This window comes from Dreissena polymorpha, chromosome 1 (assembly GCF_020536995.1).
Source record: "Dreissena polymorpha isolate Duluth1 chromosome 1, UMN_Dpol_1.0, whole genome shotgun sequence".
Lineage (NCBI taxonomy): Eukaryota > Metazoa > Mollusca > Bivalvia > Myida > Dreissenidae > Dreissena > Dreissena polymorpha.
In genome coordinates, this window is record NC_068355.1 from 40,435,968 (window position 1) to 40,454,258 (window position 18,291).

Genomic DNA, 18,291 nt, shown 5'->3' on the forward strand with positions numbered 1-18,291 from the left:
ATTGCAAAAGTTATGGCCAATGTTTAAGTTTTCGGACGGATGGACGGATGAACGAACAGTTCAAATGCTATATGCCACCCTACCGGGGGCATAAAAACTGTAGCAACACATACCGGTTATGTTCCATAAAACATCACCACTATAGTACATTTATCGCACATTTTTGCAGCCAGTTTGGTAGTACCCTGTACTTCTTGGATTCAGCAATAGAGCTCTGCACATTTCCCAACACACACAGAACCATGATCTACAGCTTTATCAAAATAAACCAGGCAACATTTTGTGATGTTTTAAGATTTTATTGCCCTCAATAAGCACACTGCCACCTTCAAACTGGGAATTTCACTTTGAGAAATTTTGTTCATTGACAAATCTGCGAGAAAGCATTTTGATTTATGATTTTTTTTAAATATTTCCTACATAGATTTTCAATTGGTAAATTATTAACCACTGAAGGCACTGGGAGTGAATGCTTTACAGGACAATGTTATTTATTGAGTCATGTTCTGGGAAAACTTGACTGTGTATAAATGTTTCCCAGATTAGCCTGTGAAGGACAACTCTGTATAAACTGGGTTTTTGTTGAGAAAAAACTTATTTAAAGGAAAAGTACCATAAAAGTGGAAAGTGTTACCTCTGATTAGCCATGTAGACTACACAGGCTTATATGTGACAACACTTCAGGCACTTGCATTAAACCCAGGCTTATATGTGACAACACTTCAGGCACTTGCATTAAACCCAGGCTTATATGTGACAACACTTCAGGCACTTGCATTAAACCCAGGCTTCTATGTGACAACACTTCAGGCACTTGCATTAAACCCAGGCTTCTATGTGACAACACTTCAGGCACTTGCATTATACCCAGGCTTATATGTGACAACACTTCAGGCACTTTCATTAAACCCAGGCTTATATGTGACAACACTTCAGGCACTTGCAATAAACCCAGGCTTATATGTGACAACACTTCAGGCACTTGCATTAAACCCAGGCTTATATGTGACAACACTACAGGCACTTGCATTAAACCCAGGCTTATATGTGACAACACTTCAGGCACTTGCATTATACCCAGGCTTATATGTGGCAACACTTCAGGCACTTGCATTAAACCCAGTTTTCTCAGAACAAGGCTAAATGACAAACATGTCTTACATGCTCCGATGGTCATAGCATCTTCCATTATCATCCTCAACTCTACAAACTTCAGTGACGATTCTTCGTCTGGTTTCATCTGCACTGATACATAGCCGCATTCCGGAGAGAAAATGTCCAACGAAAATCTATTTCCAACTTCAAATTTCTCAACAGAGTGGCTGTTTAACTGTAAGGCAGAAAGGACAAATATAATAACAAGGATAGACAAATCAAGAAGTTCTAATGCCCTTAAAGATTTGTTTGTATCCAGAGTGGAGTCTTGACAAATAAAAAACAGAAACATAATTCTGAAATACTGAGAAGAAAGAATAATAATATCTGAACTCAGCATAGCCTCTCAGTATTTGCTTCTATATGCATCCCTTAGGGGGCATGCAAACGAATTCAAATTCTATCATAAGTGTGTGTGTCATTGGAAAAACTGGGAGTACAAAGTTAAGAAAAGCTGTCCATTTAACAGTCAAAAGAACCTGTAAACTATGTAATATTTTTTTCAGGAAACAAAATAAAATGTTGTAAGTGACCATATACCTTAACTTTATAAATCTAATTTTAGATTGAGTACCAATAATAAGCAACTCATATTCCATATTTACTAAGGAAAAACTTATAGGTTTGAGCTGTTTTCAATTGTTCAAATGGATTACCTCTAAGTTACGTGATAACGTGCAGATAATTTTATGGGTTAAATAAACGTATTAACAAAAATATATTTATCAAATTGTAAAACATCATTTTGGCATAAATATTTATATACTATACATAATTTAAAGTGGCAACTTCAAACTAACATCAATAACTTGATAAACAAGAAACCGGTGATGCTCCCCAAAGTTTTTTTTTGTCACAATATTGCACTATATATTCAGATAAAAGGAAACGTCTAGTAGTTGGGGGGACAAGAATTGCACTATATGTACAGTTAATGGAAAATTTCAAATGGCCGTAACTCTGTGAAAAACCATCCGACCAGAACCGGCTGATAATATGCACATCTCCTCTTGGTAGTGAAGCTTCCCATAAAGTTTAATTGAATTCCGGTAATTAATTGCTGAGAAATAGCCTGGACAAAAATTGTGCACGGACAGGACTAACGAACGGACGTACACATGCATGGACAGACGAAGCGCCGACTATATACTCCCCCCCCCCAAAAAAAAATTTGGGGGAGCATAAAAAGTAAACAAATGTAAGCTTAATTTGCTTTTGAAGTTCTGACCAACAGGAAACTGTTCTTACGATGATAGCCACGACTGGATCGTCAGACTTGGCGTTGTCCAGGTGCACCTCCAACATCCAGCCCTCATCTGTCCGCGTGAGGATGAGCGAGCCTGCGCTGTACTTCATAGACGTCGAGTGAATGTACGCGTACTTGATCTGTCCAGTGAAAATGTTCGGAGCTGACATTGTCTCGTCTTCATATTCTCCAAGAGCTGTTTCAAAAAAAGTAAATAAGCAATTTGTATTGACAAGGCACAGTTTTCTTGATGGTTAAAAACTCCATGTTTATAGAATTGCTGTTGTACAAGTGTTTGGGTTCAATTAAGCGTGGTCAGCAATGATGGTTACCCCTGCCATGTTTTTTTCACTTAATTTACTACATCAAAGAACTACTTCAGAGCACACAAGCAAACAAATCCACTGCATTTGAAAATTGGTCTTTTTTTACTCAAAGGTGTTCTAATAGACATTTCATTTTAATCACTTTCTGTCCAACACCTATTGTAATTATTGCGCTTTATTAGACTAATGTTCTAAGAAAGGCACAAACATAGACAAGGAAATTAATGTACAGTATTTAAAGTGACTGTTTAAAGGCCCAATTTACCTATCTTGGGGCCTCTTTATATCTGATGAACTCAAAACATTTTAAATGCAACAAATTCTTTTTTGAGGCATCTTTTCCCATCTTCTATATCTAAAACCTCTTCGCCGAACAACCCCACAGCACAAGAACACACCAAAATTGAATATCTTTCACTTATCAGTAAAAAACAAGACTGTTGTCAAGCAATATGGTCCCCTGATGGTGTAACTCCATTGTCAATTTATATATATATATTTGTTGCCATAGGAACCAGAATTTTTGACATAGGAACAAAATGAAATGACGTGCATAATCTCCATATTGCCATCTATAATCCATGTTTCAAGTTTCATGAAAATATGGGCTGTCAGTTGTAGTGGCAGCCATTGTGTGAATACACTTATCTGTCACTATGACCCTGACGTTTTACCTAGTGACCTGAAAATCAATAGGGGTCATCTGCCAGTCATGACCAATCTACCTATGAAGTTTCATGATCCTAGGCCTAATTATTCTTGAGTCATCATCAGGAAACCATTTTACTGTTTCGAGTCACTGTGACCTTGACCTTTGACCTAGTGACCTGAAAATTACTAGCGGTCATCTGCCAGTCATGATCAATGTACCTATGAAGTTAAGTGATCCTAGGCGTATGCATTCTTGAGTATCATTCAGGAAACCATTTTACTGTTGCGAGTCGCTGTGACCTTGACCTTTGACCTAGTGACCTGAAAATCTATAGGGGTCATCTGCCAGTCATTATCAATATACCTATGAAGTTTCATGATTCTAGGCGTAAGCATTCTTGAGTTATCATCCTGAAACCATTTTAATGTTTCGAGTCACTGTGACATTGACCTTTGACCTAGTAACCTGAAAATCAATATGGGTCATCTGCCAGTCATGATCAATGTTCGTATGAAGTTTCATGATCCTAGGAGTAAGCATTCTTGAGTTATCATCCAGAAACCATTTTACTGTTTCGAGTCACTGTGACCTTGACCTTTGACCTAGTGACCTGAAAATCAATAGGGGCCATCTGCCAGTCATGATCAATCTACCTATTTAGTTTCATGATCCTTGGCGTAAGCATTCTTGAGTTATCATCCGGAAACCATTTTACTGTTTTGAGTCACTGTGACCTTGACCTTTGACCTAGTGACCTGAAAGTCAATAGGGGTCATTTGCCAGTCATGATCAATGTACCTATGAAGTTTCATGATCCTAGGCCAAAGCATTCTTGAGTTATCATTCGGAAACCATCTGGTGGAAGGACCGACCTGACCAACGGATGGACCGACATGTGCAAAACAATATACCCCCTCTTCTTCAAAGGGGGGCATAAAAATATGAAGAACTTATAAAGTTATCGCAGGATCCAGAAAAGTGTGACAGACAGACTGAAGGACTGACAGACTCAGAGCGCAAACCACAAGTCCCCTCCAGGTTTCACCATTAGGGGACAATAACAGCTAGAAAATGCTGCTATAATTGAAAATTCGTCCCAACTTTCTTGAGTCAAGTAAGTAAATTTGATAGGAATGCTGGGACACAATCAGGGTCCTCACATGATGCAGCCTCATGTGTGGAAAGACCTCATAGACTTTGAAATACACAAATGTCAGCTCAGTCATCCATTGACAGTTATCTACTAGTAAATAGCAAATGGATAGGCCAGAATCCTTACACTTGGATCTTTTGACACTTACCACTCACATACTCATTTTGACATGTTTGTAGTTTACAGGTACATGTATTAGAAAATCAAATTAAATTAAAGAATTTTCTTAATACATGCAAGTTTTAAAGGCTTCATTTGCAATGCTAAGGTACTGATGAGTAGTAAAAAGAATAAAATCTGAATAGACTGATGATTGCAAAGCCATTTTCACATTGCTTGTCTACATAAATCACCTAGGTCCTCTTCCTCATTGTAGCCGCTGGTGTCATATCTCTTGGGCACCACAACGTCACTGACATCAATCTCCGGCTCCTCCATCTCCATTGATGACGGTCCCGGGGCCAGGTTCTCTTCACGTTTTCTGTGCCTCTCGCTGCGGGAGTTCGCCCGGATGTTTGCCAGGACCTGAAATATGTGTTTTTTCTTACATGTTAAACTTTCAGTAATAAAGTGTTTGGGGTCTAGATAAATTTAACTCTTTAATAAATAGGTACTGTGGTAATTGCCAGTCTTCACTTAATTTCATCCTGCAATCATATTCTTAAATGGGTATTGGGGATAAGCAATTGTTATTTTCTTATCTTTAGATCTCTGTTGATGTCAGTTTTATTAGATAATTTTAGCTTGTGTTATTCGTTTATATTACATTGTAATGCTTCCTGGTAAAGCTGACACTTTTTTGCTGTTAGTTTACATTTTGTTTATGATTATTGAGAATCTTGTGAGGCTTTTAAACTGTGAGAACCAATGAGAACTTGGACATTACAGTAATGTTGTGAATGTTTTCAGCATTTCAACTCTTCACAGGGTCAAATTAATTTAAATTATAGTATAAGTTTTAATAACTATTGTAATAAACATTTACATTATAAAATGTATGCGTTTAGGGTGATTTATAACAAGTTTTTTTTTTTATAAATCTCATGGAAAGGTTCCTATATATGCTTGAACAAGATGGTGTGTTTAATCAACACATATACCCCCAGTGGAAGCATGACCTTCATAATTAGTCCTAGTCCCTCAGAAGGTCACTTTCAAGGTCAAAATGAGGCAGGGCCCTCAATCTGTCAAATCCACGGCCGAAATTCGGCCGCATTCCCCCCCCCCCCCTGAAAAGTATACTTTTTTCCCCTTTTTGGGGGAAAAATTCCCCCTAAAAAAAATAATAAAAAAAATTATTTAAAAAATTATCATTTTTTTAATAGATAGATGTCTCATGATTATTATATCTCAATCCTATTTTAATTTAATCTTGCCAAACATACTAAATTATGAAATAAGCAATGAATATAGTGCAAAACATGTATAAATGTAATAATTAGAGAGTAAGTTAAAAATCCCCCAAAAAGGGAAAGGCCGCGAAAATTCCCCCTGCTATGGTTAGCGACCCGCTTCCCCTAAAATGGATTGAGGGCCCTGTGAGGTCAGGTGATGTAATCATATTGAGAGTATAATCATGAACATCCATGCAAGTATCAAAGATTTATAGCAATAGGTGTTAATACGAGATGAAATGCCTCATTTTGGTTTAACCAATATTTGGGAATAAGTCAAAGTACTAAAGTAGGTCAAAATGAGATAGGTCAGGTGAATAGATTGATACTGTTCAACAACATTTTTGTTGCAAGTATCAAACTTGTAAGAAGAATTATTGATATTAACCTTGTACAGGCGCACGGACAACTGAACAACCTGACAGCAATCACAATATGCCTCTCAGGATAACTGGTACTTGATGCATAAAAAAAGTAAAGCAATACAATGTGGAACACAAATTCAAATTGCAATGTGAAAAACAACACATGGAATATTATTTTAGACATAGACTTTTCTGACAACGTATAGAAGAACATATTACACAATAAAGAGACCATAATGCCTCCCAACATATTTCTTCTCACCATTAACTCTTTGTCCACAGCTTCACCTCGTTTTGCCCGAACTTTCTCTACCTTGTTTTCTATGCTTTTACGTTGAGAGTCGGAACTCTTCCTACGTTCATTTTTGCTTTCTTTCATTTTCAGTTTGTTTGATGGCGACATTTCACCTTCAGAATCCAAACTTTTCTTTCTCTGTGGAGAAATTAATGTATCAACAGGGACTTCATCCAGAAGCAGACAATCTTTTCACAGCGTTTTCTTTTTCCGATACATCTTTTGTTCGTATTTTCTTAGCTGTCACATTTACATCCACTGATTTCTTACGCTTTTTTCTGCTACTTTCTTTACTCAATTCCTGGTTCACTTGCGGCACAGATGGTGGAGATGGTGATTTAGTTCCAGCAGTTTCAAGCAGTTTGTTAGCTTCATTGATTTTTTCAACATCCTCTTCAAATGATCTGTTCTTTCCTTTCACAGGCCCAAAGGCCATTTTCACCACAAGTTTTTGAGACAAGGTTTTATTGGGACTTTTCTTCAGTCCCTTCTTTGAACTATCATCCTTTTTCGGTTTTGAGAATGCTGGATGAGAAACCAACAGTTTTGATGAGGGCGATTTCAATGTTTTCACTGAATCCGATTTTTGTTTCCGTGAGGGTGTTGTATTGGCTGTATTTTTTTTTCCCCGGACTGAGAAGTCAACTTCTTCAGGGTTGACATCTAATCCAACTTCTGCAACATAACGCTCCAGCTCTGTCCTCGATCGAAATTTTTTCCCATCAGGACTGAAAAATGGGATGGTTGTGATGATATTTTTATATGATCATTGATCCTAAACATATTAGCCAGTTTACCAGTTTAATACAAGAGCGTACATCAAAATAATAGTGGACATTGTCATTCACTAGATGCAACATTCACCCATCTTTGACTTTTACAGATACTACATAGTTACATGATATAAGCAGCTAGAAAGTTTTCAAAGATACTGATGCCCCCACTAGTCATGCTTTGACACAGAAACATACTACAGACAAAAAAACAAAGGGTTATAATTCTGCAAAAACTAATTGCCAAAACTCTGGCCATCAATCTCAACCCACTAAGCATTTAAAAAGCAGCAGAAAATACACAGTTTCGGGACTAAATACTCTTCAATGGAAAAACAGATATGAAGGGAAATGCTTCAGCCAAAACTCCTTAAACCTATAGCAAAATTTGCTCACCAAATTAGGGTTGTGCTACAAATTGGCAAATTTGGCTTAAGAAAATTTTACTTGGCTCCTTTTTCTTCATAAAACCTCATTAAACCGCCATAATGAAAATTATTACTATGTTTTAAGGTAATTTTGGTTCAAGAACATTTGTTTGTTCAATTTAGTACTCTCTGGATTAAAAAAGTAAGCCACAACTTTCTAACAATAAGAAGAAGAGACAAACCTTTTAATATACACATCATATTTTCCTGCTGATTTTCCCAGTTGTCTCTGTACAACGATTCTTGACCATCCTTCTGGCAATGTCTCGTCATGGTACATAGGGGCAGTGTCATATGTGTGGTCCAGTCTAGAAAACAAAACAAACATTATTACTGGTAAAGAGCGGAATTGTTGTGTGTTTGGTCAGGTCTAGAAAACATAACAAAAGTACAAGGAAGAAATGTTGTATGTGGGCAGCACCAAAGCATTATGATATCTGAATTTCTGATTATATGGTCCAATGATTTAATTGTATTTTTCCATGAAAAACTGTGGTAATATTAATAATCAAATTCAAATAAATACTCAAATTAACTACTTGATATCCTAAGTATAAGATCAATGCTATTTTACACAATCATCCACAGGGCCCTCAATCCATTTTAGGGGAAGCAGGTCGCTACCCATAGCAGGGGGAATTTTCGCGGCGTTTCCCTTTTTGGGGGATTTTTAACATACTCTCTAATTATAACATTTGTACATGTTTGCACTATATTCCTTTCATATTTCATAATTTAGTATGTTTGACAAGATTAAATTAAAATAGAATTGAGATATAATAATTATGAGACATCTATCTATAAAAAAAAATCTTTTTTTTTAGGGGGAATTTTTCCCCCAAAAAGGGGAAAAAAGTATACTTTTCAGGGGGGGGGGGGGGAATGTGGCCGGATTTCGGCCGTGGATTTGACAGATTGAGGGCCCTGATCCAATAAAGTACTTTAATTAATACCTTACATGCATTATATATGGCAAGCTATTGAATTAACAAAATATTTAAAATTTTAAGGACACTTTTCACAATCTCAACATATTGGAAAATTCACTGGCTTTTACACCTTGTATTTGAAGCCTCTGGCGATGACATGGTTGCTGATTTAGTTGTGCTGATGTAGCCACCAAACGTTTATGGTTGCTGCAAAAGAGATATAATTCTTAATTAATGCTGTTGCATATTGCATATTGAGCAAATTGATATCTTGAGCATTACAACAACACATGCCAAAATGACAGTAAACATTAAAGCAGTGTTTCAATGATCACCATTATGAATATTTGAGGCAGTACATATCCCTTAGTAGGCCTACCATACAATTTTGGGGGTTCACATTAAAATGTGGGGTAAGATAAAAATAAGGATTGAAATCATTTTGTGTGTTATAAGGAATGTTAATATTTTATAAAAAAGAAACTTTTATGAAAAAGTAGTGTTTACTTTGTAGTTTTCAAATTGTTTTGTCATTAAATAAAATATTTACAAATATATTTTAATTGTACTGTGCTAATATAGATCATTTTTAATTATCATTACCAAATTTACAATTACTATACACAACAAATAAAGCCAGCGATATACTACATACAAATGGATTTTAACTTATTAAGTACGGTCTGCACTTAATTGCTTGCCAGATTACTAGTTTTAGGGCTAATTTCATACGATACTAAATGCAGACAACTTTTGCTGCACCATTTTCAGGAAGTTGACAATACAACTTTCAGTGCTTTCCACAGGAATTTTTTCAGACACCCAGGGGTTGATGGGGTGGGGAGAACTGTCACCTCCTTACTTTTTTCTAATTGTTAGAGGCCAATTACGTCATTTGGTGTGCTATGACTATAAAGTTATTGATAAAGACAGTGCTCCAGCTAGGCCTAAATTGAAGGGCGCCACTGTTTTTAATTTATTCTTCATTCACTGTAGACATTATATTTGAAGGGTTCAATAATGGTTCAATAACAAGAAACAGTCGGAGACGGGTGATGCTCCCCAAAGGTTTTTTTGTCACAACATTTCACTACATGTATATATTCAGATCAAGGAAACGTCTTGAGGGGCATAACTTTGGACAAAATAATACGATGGATGGTTTAGCAACATAAAAATTTCAAAGGGCCATAACTCTCTAAATAAATCATCTAACCCAAACCCACTAATAACATGCGCATCTCCTCAAAGTAGTTAAGCTTTCCATAAAGCTTCATTGTATTCCAGTCAGTAGTTGGGGAGAAATAGCCCGGACAAGAATTGCACTATACATTGTATGTACAGCTAATAGAAAATTTCAAAGGGCCATAACTCTGTGATAAATCATCCAACCATAACTGGCTGATAATATGCACATCTCCTGTTGGTAGTGAAGCTTCCCATAAAGTTTCATTGAATTCCCGTAATAAGTTGCTGAGAAATAGCTCGGACAAGAATTGCACTATATGTACAATGGAAAATTTCAAAGGGCCATAACTCTGTGAAAAATCATCCGACCAGAACCGGCTAATAATATACACATCTCCTCTTGGTAGTGAAGCTTCCTATAAAGTTTAATTGAATTCCGGTCATTAATTGCTGAGAAATAGCCCGGACAAAAATTGTGCACGGACGGACACACGCACGAGAAGACGAAGTAGTAACTGTATGCTCCCCTCAAAAATTTTGGGAGAGCATAATAATGGGAATAGTATATTCTAACAATTATTACTAACGTATAAATAAACATGCAACAGGAAGCATTCTAGAAACGCCAGCGTGCTTGAAAGTACCCTTTTGACAAAATACTGTGTATCAAAAGTGCCTTTTTGACAAAAAGCCCCCCATGCCCTTTTCAAATCTTAGCTGGAGCACTGATAAAGACATATCAGGAATTTCAGTAGATTTTGAAAACCAGGAGTCAAAATGACTCAAGGTCTTAAAATAATGAGGGGTCAAAATAAACATGATAATGGTACAAAAACTGAAGTTATTTGAAATGTTCCTAAATGCAGGTTCAAGGTTTTGTAATAGCTTATTTATCATAATAATGAATAAAAAAATAATCACAAAAGCTTTTTTATTTCCGTACATTATAATTTTTGGTCCTTTTTTTAAGTTGGATTGTGAAAACAAATGTGTCAAAATGAAGCAGTGCTAATTTGTTGCAGGAGTCAAAAATGAGAAAATTGCAACTTGCATGCATCAAAATGCAGGATCAAGCTTCAATTGAAATCACTGATATATTTATAAATTGTTTTTTAATAGTTTAAAACATTTTCCATATAGATAGTATAATCGCGACTCAAACGATTCCCCAATTCATCCGTATCAATCCGACTCTATTAGTGCACAACTACTTTTCCAGTTTCTTTTCATTACCCAATAATCCCGTATATTCTATTTTTAAAGCAAACTCTGGTTAATATTGACGATAAATGTGCTCAAGAATTTCATAAACACATTTTTTTAAGCATAAAATGAATTTCTGCATAAGAGGCTATATAAAGATAAGATGAAATACTCCCACTAAACAAGCATAAATCAACTGACGTGATGTGGGCCTGTTTATACAACAATCAAACCACCCATGCTTTCCATGCCAATGACAAGACATTGTGAATGCTGCATAATTTTAGCACCCTTTCTATTGAGACATACAGGATATAAATTAGCACTGTTTATTCGAATTTGCGCTAATATTTACATTAATTAGTGTGTTTTGGATTACAATCGCGTTAAAATTAACATTTTGGAGTTGGTTTGGATTACAAATTTTTTTTGCTTATTGGAGATTTCAACAAAACATTAAGGTTGCATAATGAATTCACTGATAATTTGTTTAAACGCTTTACAAGTCGAAACAATGTTTTGACAGTATAATGCATGAAATGCACAATTTCCACAAAGATTTCAGCCGGTTGCCATCATCATTCTTCTTATTAACTGGCCAAGATTACTGTACATGTAGGTCACGAGCCGTCTGCATGATTTAACTACAGGTATTGCATTCCTACGAGTGCTGTCTTTCATAAAGTGTGCACTCCCATTGGTCAATATTCAGGGGCGTGATTAAGGTGAAGTCAGAGGGAAGGAAAATTATGCTGACTGATTTAGACTACGCGAATTGCGTGCAGACCGCATTTATTAACCTCAAAACAGACATTTAAACAAGCACTTTCTTAAACTTCATTAGAAGATGTATTTATGGAAATCTTTTATCTTCACATTTAACATATTAGATATGCAAAGGGAACATTATTAATTGTGATCAAAAATAAAATGTGCTCCGATCCCTGTCAACAACAACGGCAAGTTTTCAGTTGTAATCAAAGTTTTTACCTTGGAAATATGATCAAAACTGTGAAGAGTATTCAACTCACAACACTTTACAAGAGGCTGCGTAGTTCAAATATATTTTTACATGGAATACACTGCTTTACCAGGACAGTCGATCTTGCGTACCCATTCAGAAATTGGTATAGCTCTACAGCTCATCCACTGTTGTTTCTATTCAAATTTGAAGTTGTTTTTCAATAATTTGTCAATCTCCGAAATTTTGTGAGATTCCTTCGTTAAATAATCTTCAATTTCGCTTCACAATGTCGCCATTTGCACACGAATCAGCAAAGAATTATCTAACAAATTTTAAAAGACAGACTTTTATTGAAAGATTGTAAAACAACATCCAATGATATCACTTGTTTAAAAAAATGATCAGTTAGAATCAACGGAGAGGTTTTGCAGGCCGCGGATATTTCAGGCTGTTGTAAGATGCTTGCGGAATCAGTTGAACCCCCCTCCCCAATTTTTAACGAATTTCCGCCAATCTCGGAGACAAACCCCAGACAACCCGATTTGCGATCCATGTATCCACAGAAAAATCACAACCCTGAATATTGATTGTCCGATACCAGGGGGTTTTCAGCACTGTTTGTGCCTCCGCAAAACGGAGGCACTCCCAAAGCAAACGGACCCGATCCCAAACCGAAATTATAAAAATAAATCCCAATTTCCAAAAAAAAAAAAAAAAAAAAAAAATTTTTTTTTTTTTAGAATGAAGTGTCTTATATTTTGTATGAATAACCAGTGTTTGTTTTGGTCAAAAATATCTGCTATAAGGTTTTTACTGTTCAGTGCTTATCTCAGAGTGTAACTGTAACTGAAAACAAAACTGCAAACTACTTGAATAAAAGTTGAACATGCCAAATATTGCATCTGTTTATATAAAGAAGACAAAATAACAAATAAAAACAAATTTATTTAAGCATGATAAATTCACGATTTTTTCCCAAATGATCGGTTTCATCGAAGCAAAAATTCCCAAAATGGCCAATTTTGTCGATAAAAAATTCCCAATTTGGTCAGACTCCTTTTCCCAAAATAGGAAGAAAAACCCCTGGATACAATAACCCTCCACCTTTTATAGTTGGGTAAAGCGATTCATGTTATTGACAGAGAATAGTATTAAACTAGGCCTTCAAAATTTTCGGCGAAGTCATTATTGCTTTGATCTATAGAATGGCAAGTTGCAAATATACACTGTCTGGAAAAGTTCCAGGCGCCTTTCCGACTCTATCAGGGGTGTAAATTGTTCCAAATTTGATATCCGGAAAATTGACCCGAGAGTCTGAGGCCGTAGGATAAAGCAAATAGAAGACAGAGACATTGGAATAGAAAAAATTTCATGATGGACGACATTTGCAACGCAACATTGGTAGAATTGTACGGTTTTCAGAAAGTAGCAAAGAGGTTCTGTCAGTTACTGCTTATGTCATCAGTGCTCCAGCCAGCTTTTCAAAATAGAGGGGAGCTTCCCCAAAAAGGGCAAATTTTACACGTAATTTTGGAAAATAGGGCATTTGGTGATAAATATACCTAAGTATATACTTTGGTTATACTATACACTTAGTTATTGTAAACATTAGTGCATTGGATGACTTCACCAATTGTATGCTGTTCGTCATTTTTTGTAATGAAATTATAATAAATATATTACTATCTACATTGGCGCTAAGGAAAACAACTTAGTAGCCAATTTCCTAACAGACTTGGGCTAGCATCCGACTTCACGCATTAGAGATATGTAGATATCATATTTCTTTCCGGTGTGTGTGTGGGGGGGGATTTTGATTTTTTTTAATCACCTATCATCATTGAACTGCATGTTAATCTTTCAGGTTCCAGTTTCAGCATCAGTTGCCTTTTAGAAGAAAATGAAATGAAGAAAACATGAAATAAATTCAGGGGTTTCACTGGGTCAAAAAAACGTTGTGACTGTCACTACTTAAATTCATTGCTTTAAATAACTTTGAGCCAATGTTTGTCCACAATAATAATATTTATTAAAACAAAAATCTATAATATATTGACAAATTTAAAGTCTCAACAATGATCAATGTCACCATGAAGTAGCATCCAGTCTGGAGATTAAAATGAAACATTGTTATTGTTAATAATAGCATATATTTATTTCACAACACGTTATTTCAACTAATGTCAACAACGTTTACAGTTTTGTTAGGTCGCGAAAACATATGACAATATCAACATTACATTTTACCTGCAGAGTGATAAATCCTCCTTCCAAACAAGTTCTTAATTTTTTGAAATAACAACTGTCTGCCCCTATTCATGTTAAAATTCATCATGATTGAGGACAGACAGTGTTTTAAAGTTCAGAAATAAAATCCAAACACAAATATGTTTTCCATGACGTAATTTCGGACTAAAAATTATCTGCATATTCGCATTAAAAAAAGATGATTAATTTTCAAATGTTAATAGGTATTTTGAATTAAAAATCAATATTTTTGCAAACAAACAAAATAAAGCTAAAGATTTCAGAAGTTTAAAAAAATCAATAGTGCTGAGTTTGATTTCATTCGAGTGTGATTGTGCCTAACCAAGCGTGACCTCAGAGATAATCTTTCACAGCATGTTACTATCGTCTGCAACAAAAGGCTAATTAGTGATCTAATAACAAACCATGCCCTTTGGGCTTGTTTGTTCACATTGTGTTGACTTAATACACCCAAGGCAGTCATGTAAGGGTGTTATCTGTGTATTCATGTCGATGTTTCTGGTGATTTATACGGCCTGAAAGCAGGAATTTAGAGATTAAAAGGGCATTTGACAGAAAAATAGAGGGGCGCTTTTTAAGTGGGCAAATTTTAGAGGGGCGCGGCGCCCCTCTAATTATTGCTTGCTGGAGCACTGATCATGCCGCTTACCAATCACAAATCAATTAAGAAAAGACCAGGCAAAATCAGTACCAAGCGCAAATGTCCGGAATGCTGACAAGGCTATGACAATATTAGTTCTCAAATGATCCCAAACTCAAAGAATTGTCCCCCCCTCAAACAAAATCATCGAGTTACATTCATCTCAAAATTGACCCTGGAAATCTCGAATCTGGATTTTTGGAATATTCTGGAAAATTGACACCCATCTGATAAAGATTGAAGCGCCCTGGTGAGGGACCATTTAAATGGCCTGTGGAAAGCACTGGACTTTGTCATATTTAACACATAGGTGTGAGCAGCAGCTTCTTAAATTAGCACCACTAAATTGCAACTCACACAAATTGTTTGCAACATTGCGGTAAAAGCTCAATGTTGAGGCCTCAGAAGCACTCATAACAGCTGTAACAAATACTGCAGTAAGAATGACTAAATAAGTTTTCAGTTGCACTGAAGTCAGATACCGTCACAGAAAATGTACATGCGATTTAAAATTGTTGTATTACTGAATACAACTAAAAAAATATTAAATCCGATTATAAGAAACTATCCGAAATGATTGCTACTACCATTCACAGGAATGCCATTATTTGTGTAACTTTTCTATAATAGGTTAGTTCCCGTAAGATGCATTTGTATTGAAATTTGTTATATTATTTTAAAACAGTGTTTAAGCTGTAAAATGTAAATGGGAAATTACTTACTTAACCTACTTTTCAGACAAAAACATGGAAACCCGCCATGTTGACATAGTTTACAAAACACTACACCCTAGTAAACTGACATCATTTTCTTCATCCGGAACAAATACTCGCAAAGAAACGGATATAAGACGAGTACAATAGATGTATAGCCGAAAGATTTCATTTAATATTATCAAAATTTTATTTCCGCTCTAAATACCCACATGAAAATCATTTTTTATTTATATAAAATAAAAGTGGAGTGTAACCTATCTAATCGTTTTATAAACACCGATCCAAATCCACCTCAGAAAACGCTCTGAAATATTGCCGGTTGCATGTTGTTAAAGATTTCTTCACCGGAGTTCAATATGATTTTACCGTTGCCAACAGAAGATGATATTACTTCTGTTTCAAATAAATTAACAGGTACTGACATTTGGAAGCCTTAGTGATTGATTGACTCTCATAATTCAGTGTGTTTGTTGTCAAGTTACATTTACTGATTTATGTTGTTCAACCGTTCATTTCTCAATCGAGTATCTAGTCCAACTTGTTGACGCTCTGTCTCAAATATTGAGCAAATGTTTATGACTCCAGAAGGCCGTTTTATCAATATATCTTAGCGTAATCTTACGTAAGATTCGTAGAAATTTGTTGTACGCTTATCGTAAGTACTGCGAACCGTTTTATCAAAGAAATCGCAGCTAAGATGTCGTAAGATTTGTGCTTAAAGCTACGACTGGGTATGACCACTCGTAGTTCTGGCTACCATAACTTTAAATGTCGCTTGTTATGATTTTTGACTGGAGTGACTTTATAGTTATGGACCAACCCCATTGGGAAAGTCAACCAGAAATCCCGAAAATTTGACAGTTAACAAAGACCGGTCCAAAACAGCTTTTATATGCAGTTATTGGCCCAAATCAACCACTTGATTTGAAAGATTAATATTTTTCACATTTAACTGATATATTCTTTCACAAAATACTATCTAAAACATTTAAAATTTATCTACTCTTCTCTTACGTATCAAGAAAATGTGAAGACTTTCTTGAAATGGAAATCTCCTGAGATTTCATGGTCATATGACGTTATTTCTATTTTTAGTATTAGACTCTCGTATGTGTGACTCCGTATGGAGTCCTCTCACTTTATAAAATATACAAAAAATTGAAAAAGTACAGCGTCGAGCAGTCCGCTGGGTCAAGCATAATTATTCTCCATATGACAGTGTCACCTCCATGCAACAGGAACTTGGTTGGCAGATCCTACAAGACAGACGAAATGACACTAAATTAATAATCTTTTTCAAAATTGTTCAAGGTTAAGTAGCCGTGCCGCTGCCATCATATATCGAGCGACCCACTAGATTCACTTGTCACATGCACCCCCTCTCTTTCAGACAGATCCATACCACTGCAAATTATTATAAGTTTTCATTTTTCCCAAGTGCTATTGTGATGTGGAACAACCTCCCTGCCACTACAGTATTACATCCTGATCTTGAAGGGTTTAAGCGGTCCCTGCTTTCCCCTTCTGCCCCTTGAACTCCGAGAGACATGTTTTTATCAGCTTTAACTTTAAATTACTTCACCATGCATGATTAATCGAACATACTTTTATCTTTCTCACTTATTCACTTTTAACACTTTTATCTTGCACTGACTACGCACCTGTCAATAATACCAGCAAGGGGAGTTAGACAGTATAGATAGATAGATAGATAGATAGATAGATAGATAGATAGATAGATCGATAGATCGATAGATCGATAGATAGTTTAGATAGATTAGATAGATAGATGGATGGATGGATGGATGGATGGATGGATGGATGATTAGATTAGATCAGATAGATGATAGATAGATAGATAGATAGACTTGACCTTAAAATATTCCCGGTTGCAGTAATTTATATTCATTCACTAATTTATGTAGAAATGTATCCAAGAAAATGAGCTTTCTTTGATTTATAGCGTGACATAAATATGTTACGACTCTGGTTGACTTTCGATACGGGGTTCGCTTCAGCGTACAGGTCTGTTAATACTATATAAACTGTATGCTGAAGTTTCTTTAGCTAGACCACTCGTAGCGTTCGTAAACATGGCGGTCGCACGAGCTTTAGACGTTGGTAAACCAAGAGAGTTGAGAATGTTTCGAGAAGGAAAGGATTTTGCGATCTCCGTGATGGTGAAATATTGATATTGGACGTATTTATGTTTGATAACGTTAAATATATTCGTTATATCATTCTCTGCATTAAACGTCCAAGGGAAATGAAATTTGTGATGTTGGGATAATTAATTCGTTAAATAGGTAAGTATTTAGTCATATTTGTTCAATTTTTATCAAAACAAATGTTTATGGTTTCTTTTTAAGTAAAACAGTTAATTTGTCATTATATCTTGAATTTTAAAGGTTGAATTATAATTCGGATATTGCAATATTTCGGACGTTGCTATTCAAGTTAGTTAGAGATGCAATTTACTGATATACCTTTTTCGCATAAAGTTATGAAGTTTTCTTCTCTCTTATAATGCACTGTATGGTGTATGCAATATCTGCCCCACCGATTATAAGTAGTAAACTTTGCAAACCCAAAATTA

At 35.6% G+C, this 18,291-nt stretch overlaps 2 protein-coding genes across 17 annotated transcripts in view; one reads left to right on the plus strand and one right to left on the minus strand.

The window, feature by feature from the left end:
• LOC127877921 (uncharacterized) overlaps nt 1–18,291 on the minus strand; it is a 219,059-nt gene that overhangs the window by 21,088 nt on the left and 179,680 nt on the right. Inside the window, 7 exon segments of the mRNA XM_052424245.1 lie at nt 1,162–1,330; nt 2,404–2,597; nt 4,886–5,057; nt 6,554–6,764; nt 6,766–7,314; nt 7,970–8,095; nt 8,847–8,923. Of these exon segments, the coding sequence (XP_052280205.1) occupies nt 1,162–1,330; nt 2,404–2,597; nt 4,886–5,057; nt 6,554–6,764; nt 6,766–7,314; nt 7,970–8,095; nt 8,847–8,875 (1,450 nt within the window). The 5' untranslated portion in view covers nt 8,876–8,923.
• Nucleotides 15,946–18,291, plus strand: part of LOC127877682 (dnaJ homolog subfamily C member 2-like) — a 242,849-nt gene continuing 240,503 nt past the window's right edge. For all 16 annotated transcript variants that reach the window (XM_052423908.1, XM_052423898.1, XM_052423850.1 and 13 more), the window contains exon 1: nt 15,946–16,109. In XM_052423908.1, the coding sequence (XP_052279868.1) occupies nt 16,019–16,109 (91 nt within the window). In that variant the 5' untranslated portion in view covers nt 15,946–16,018. The remainder of the gene's footprint in view (nt 16,110–18,291) is intronic.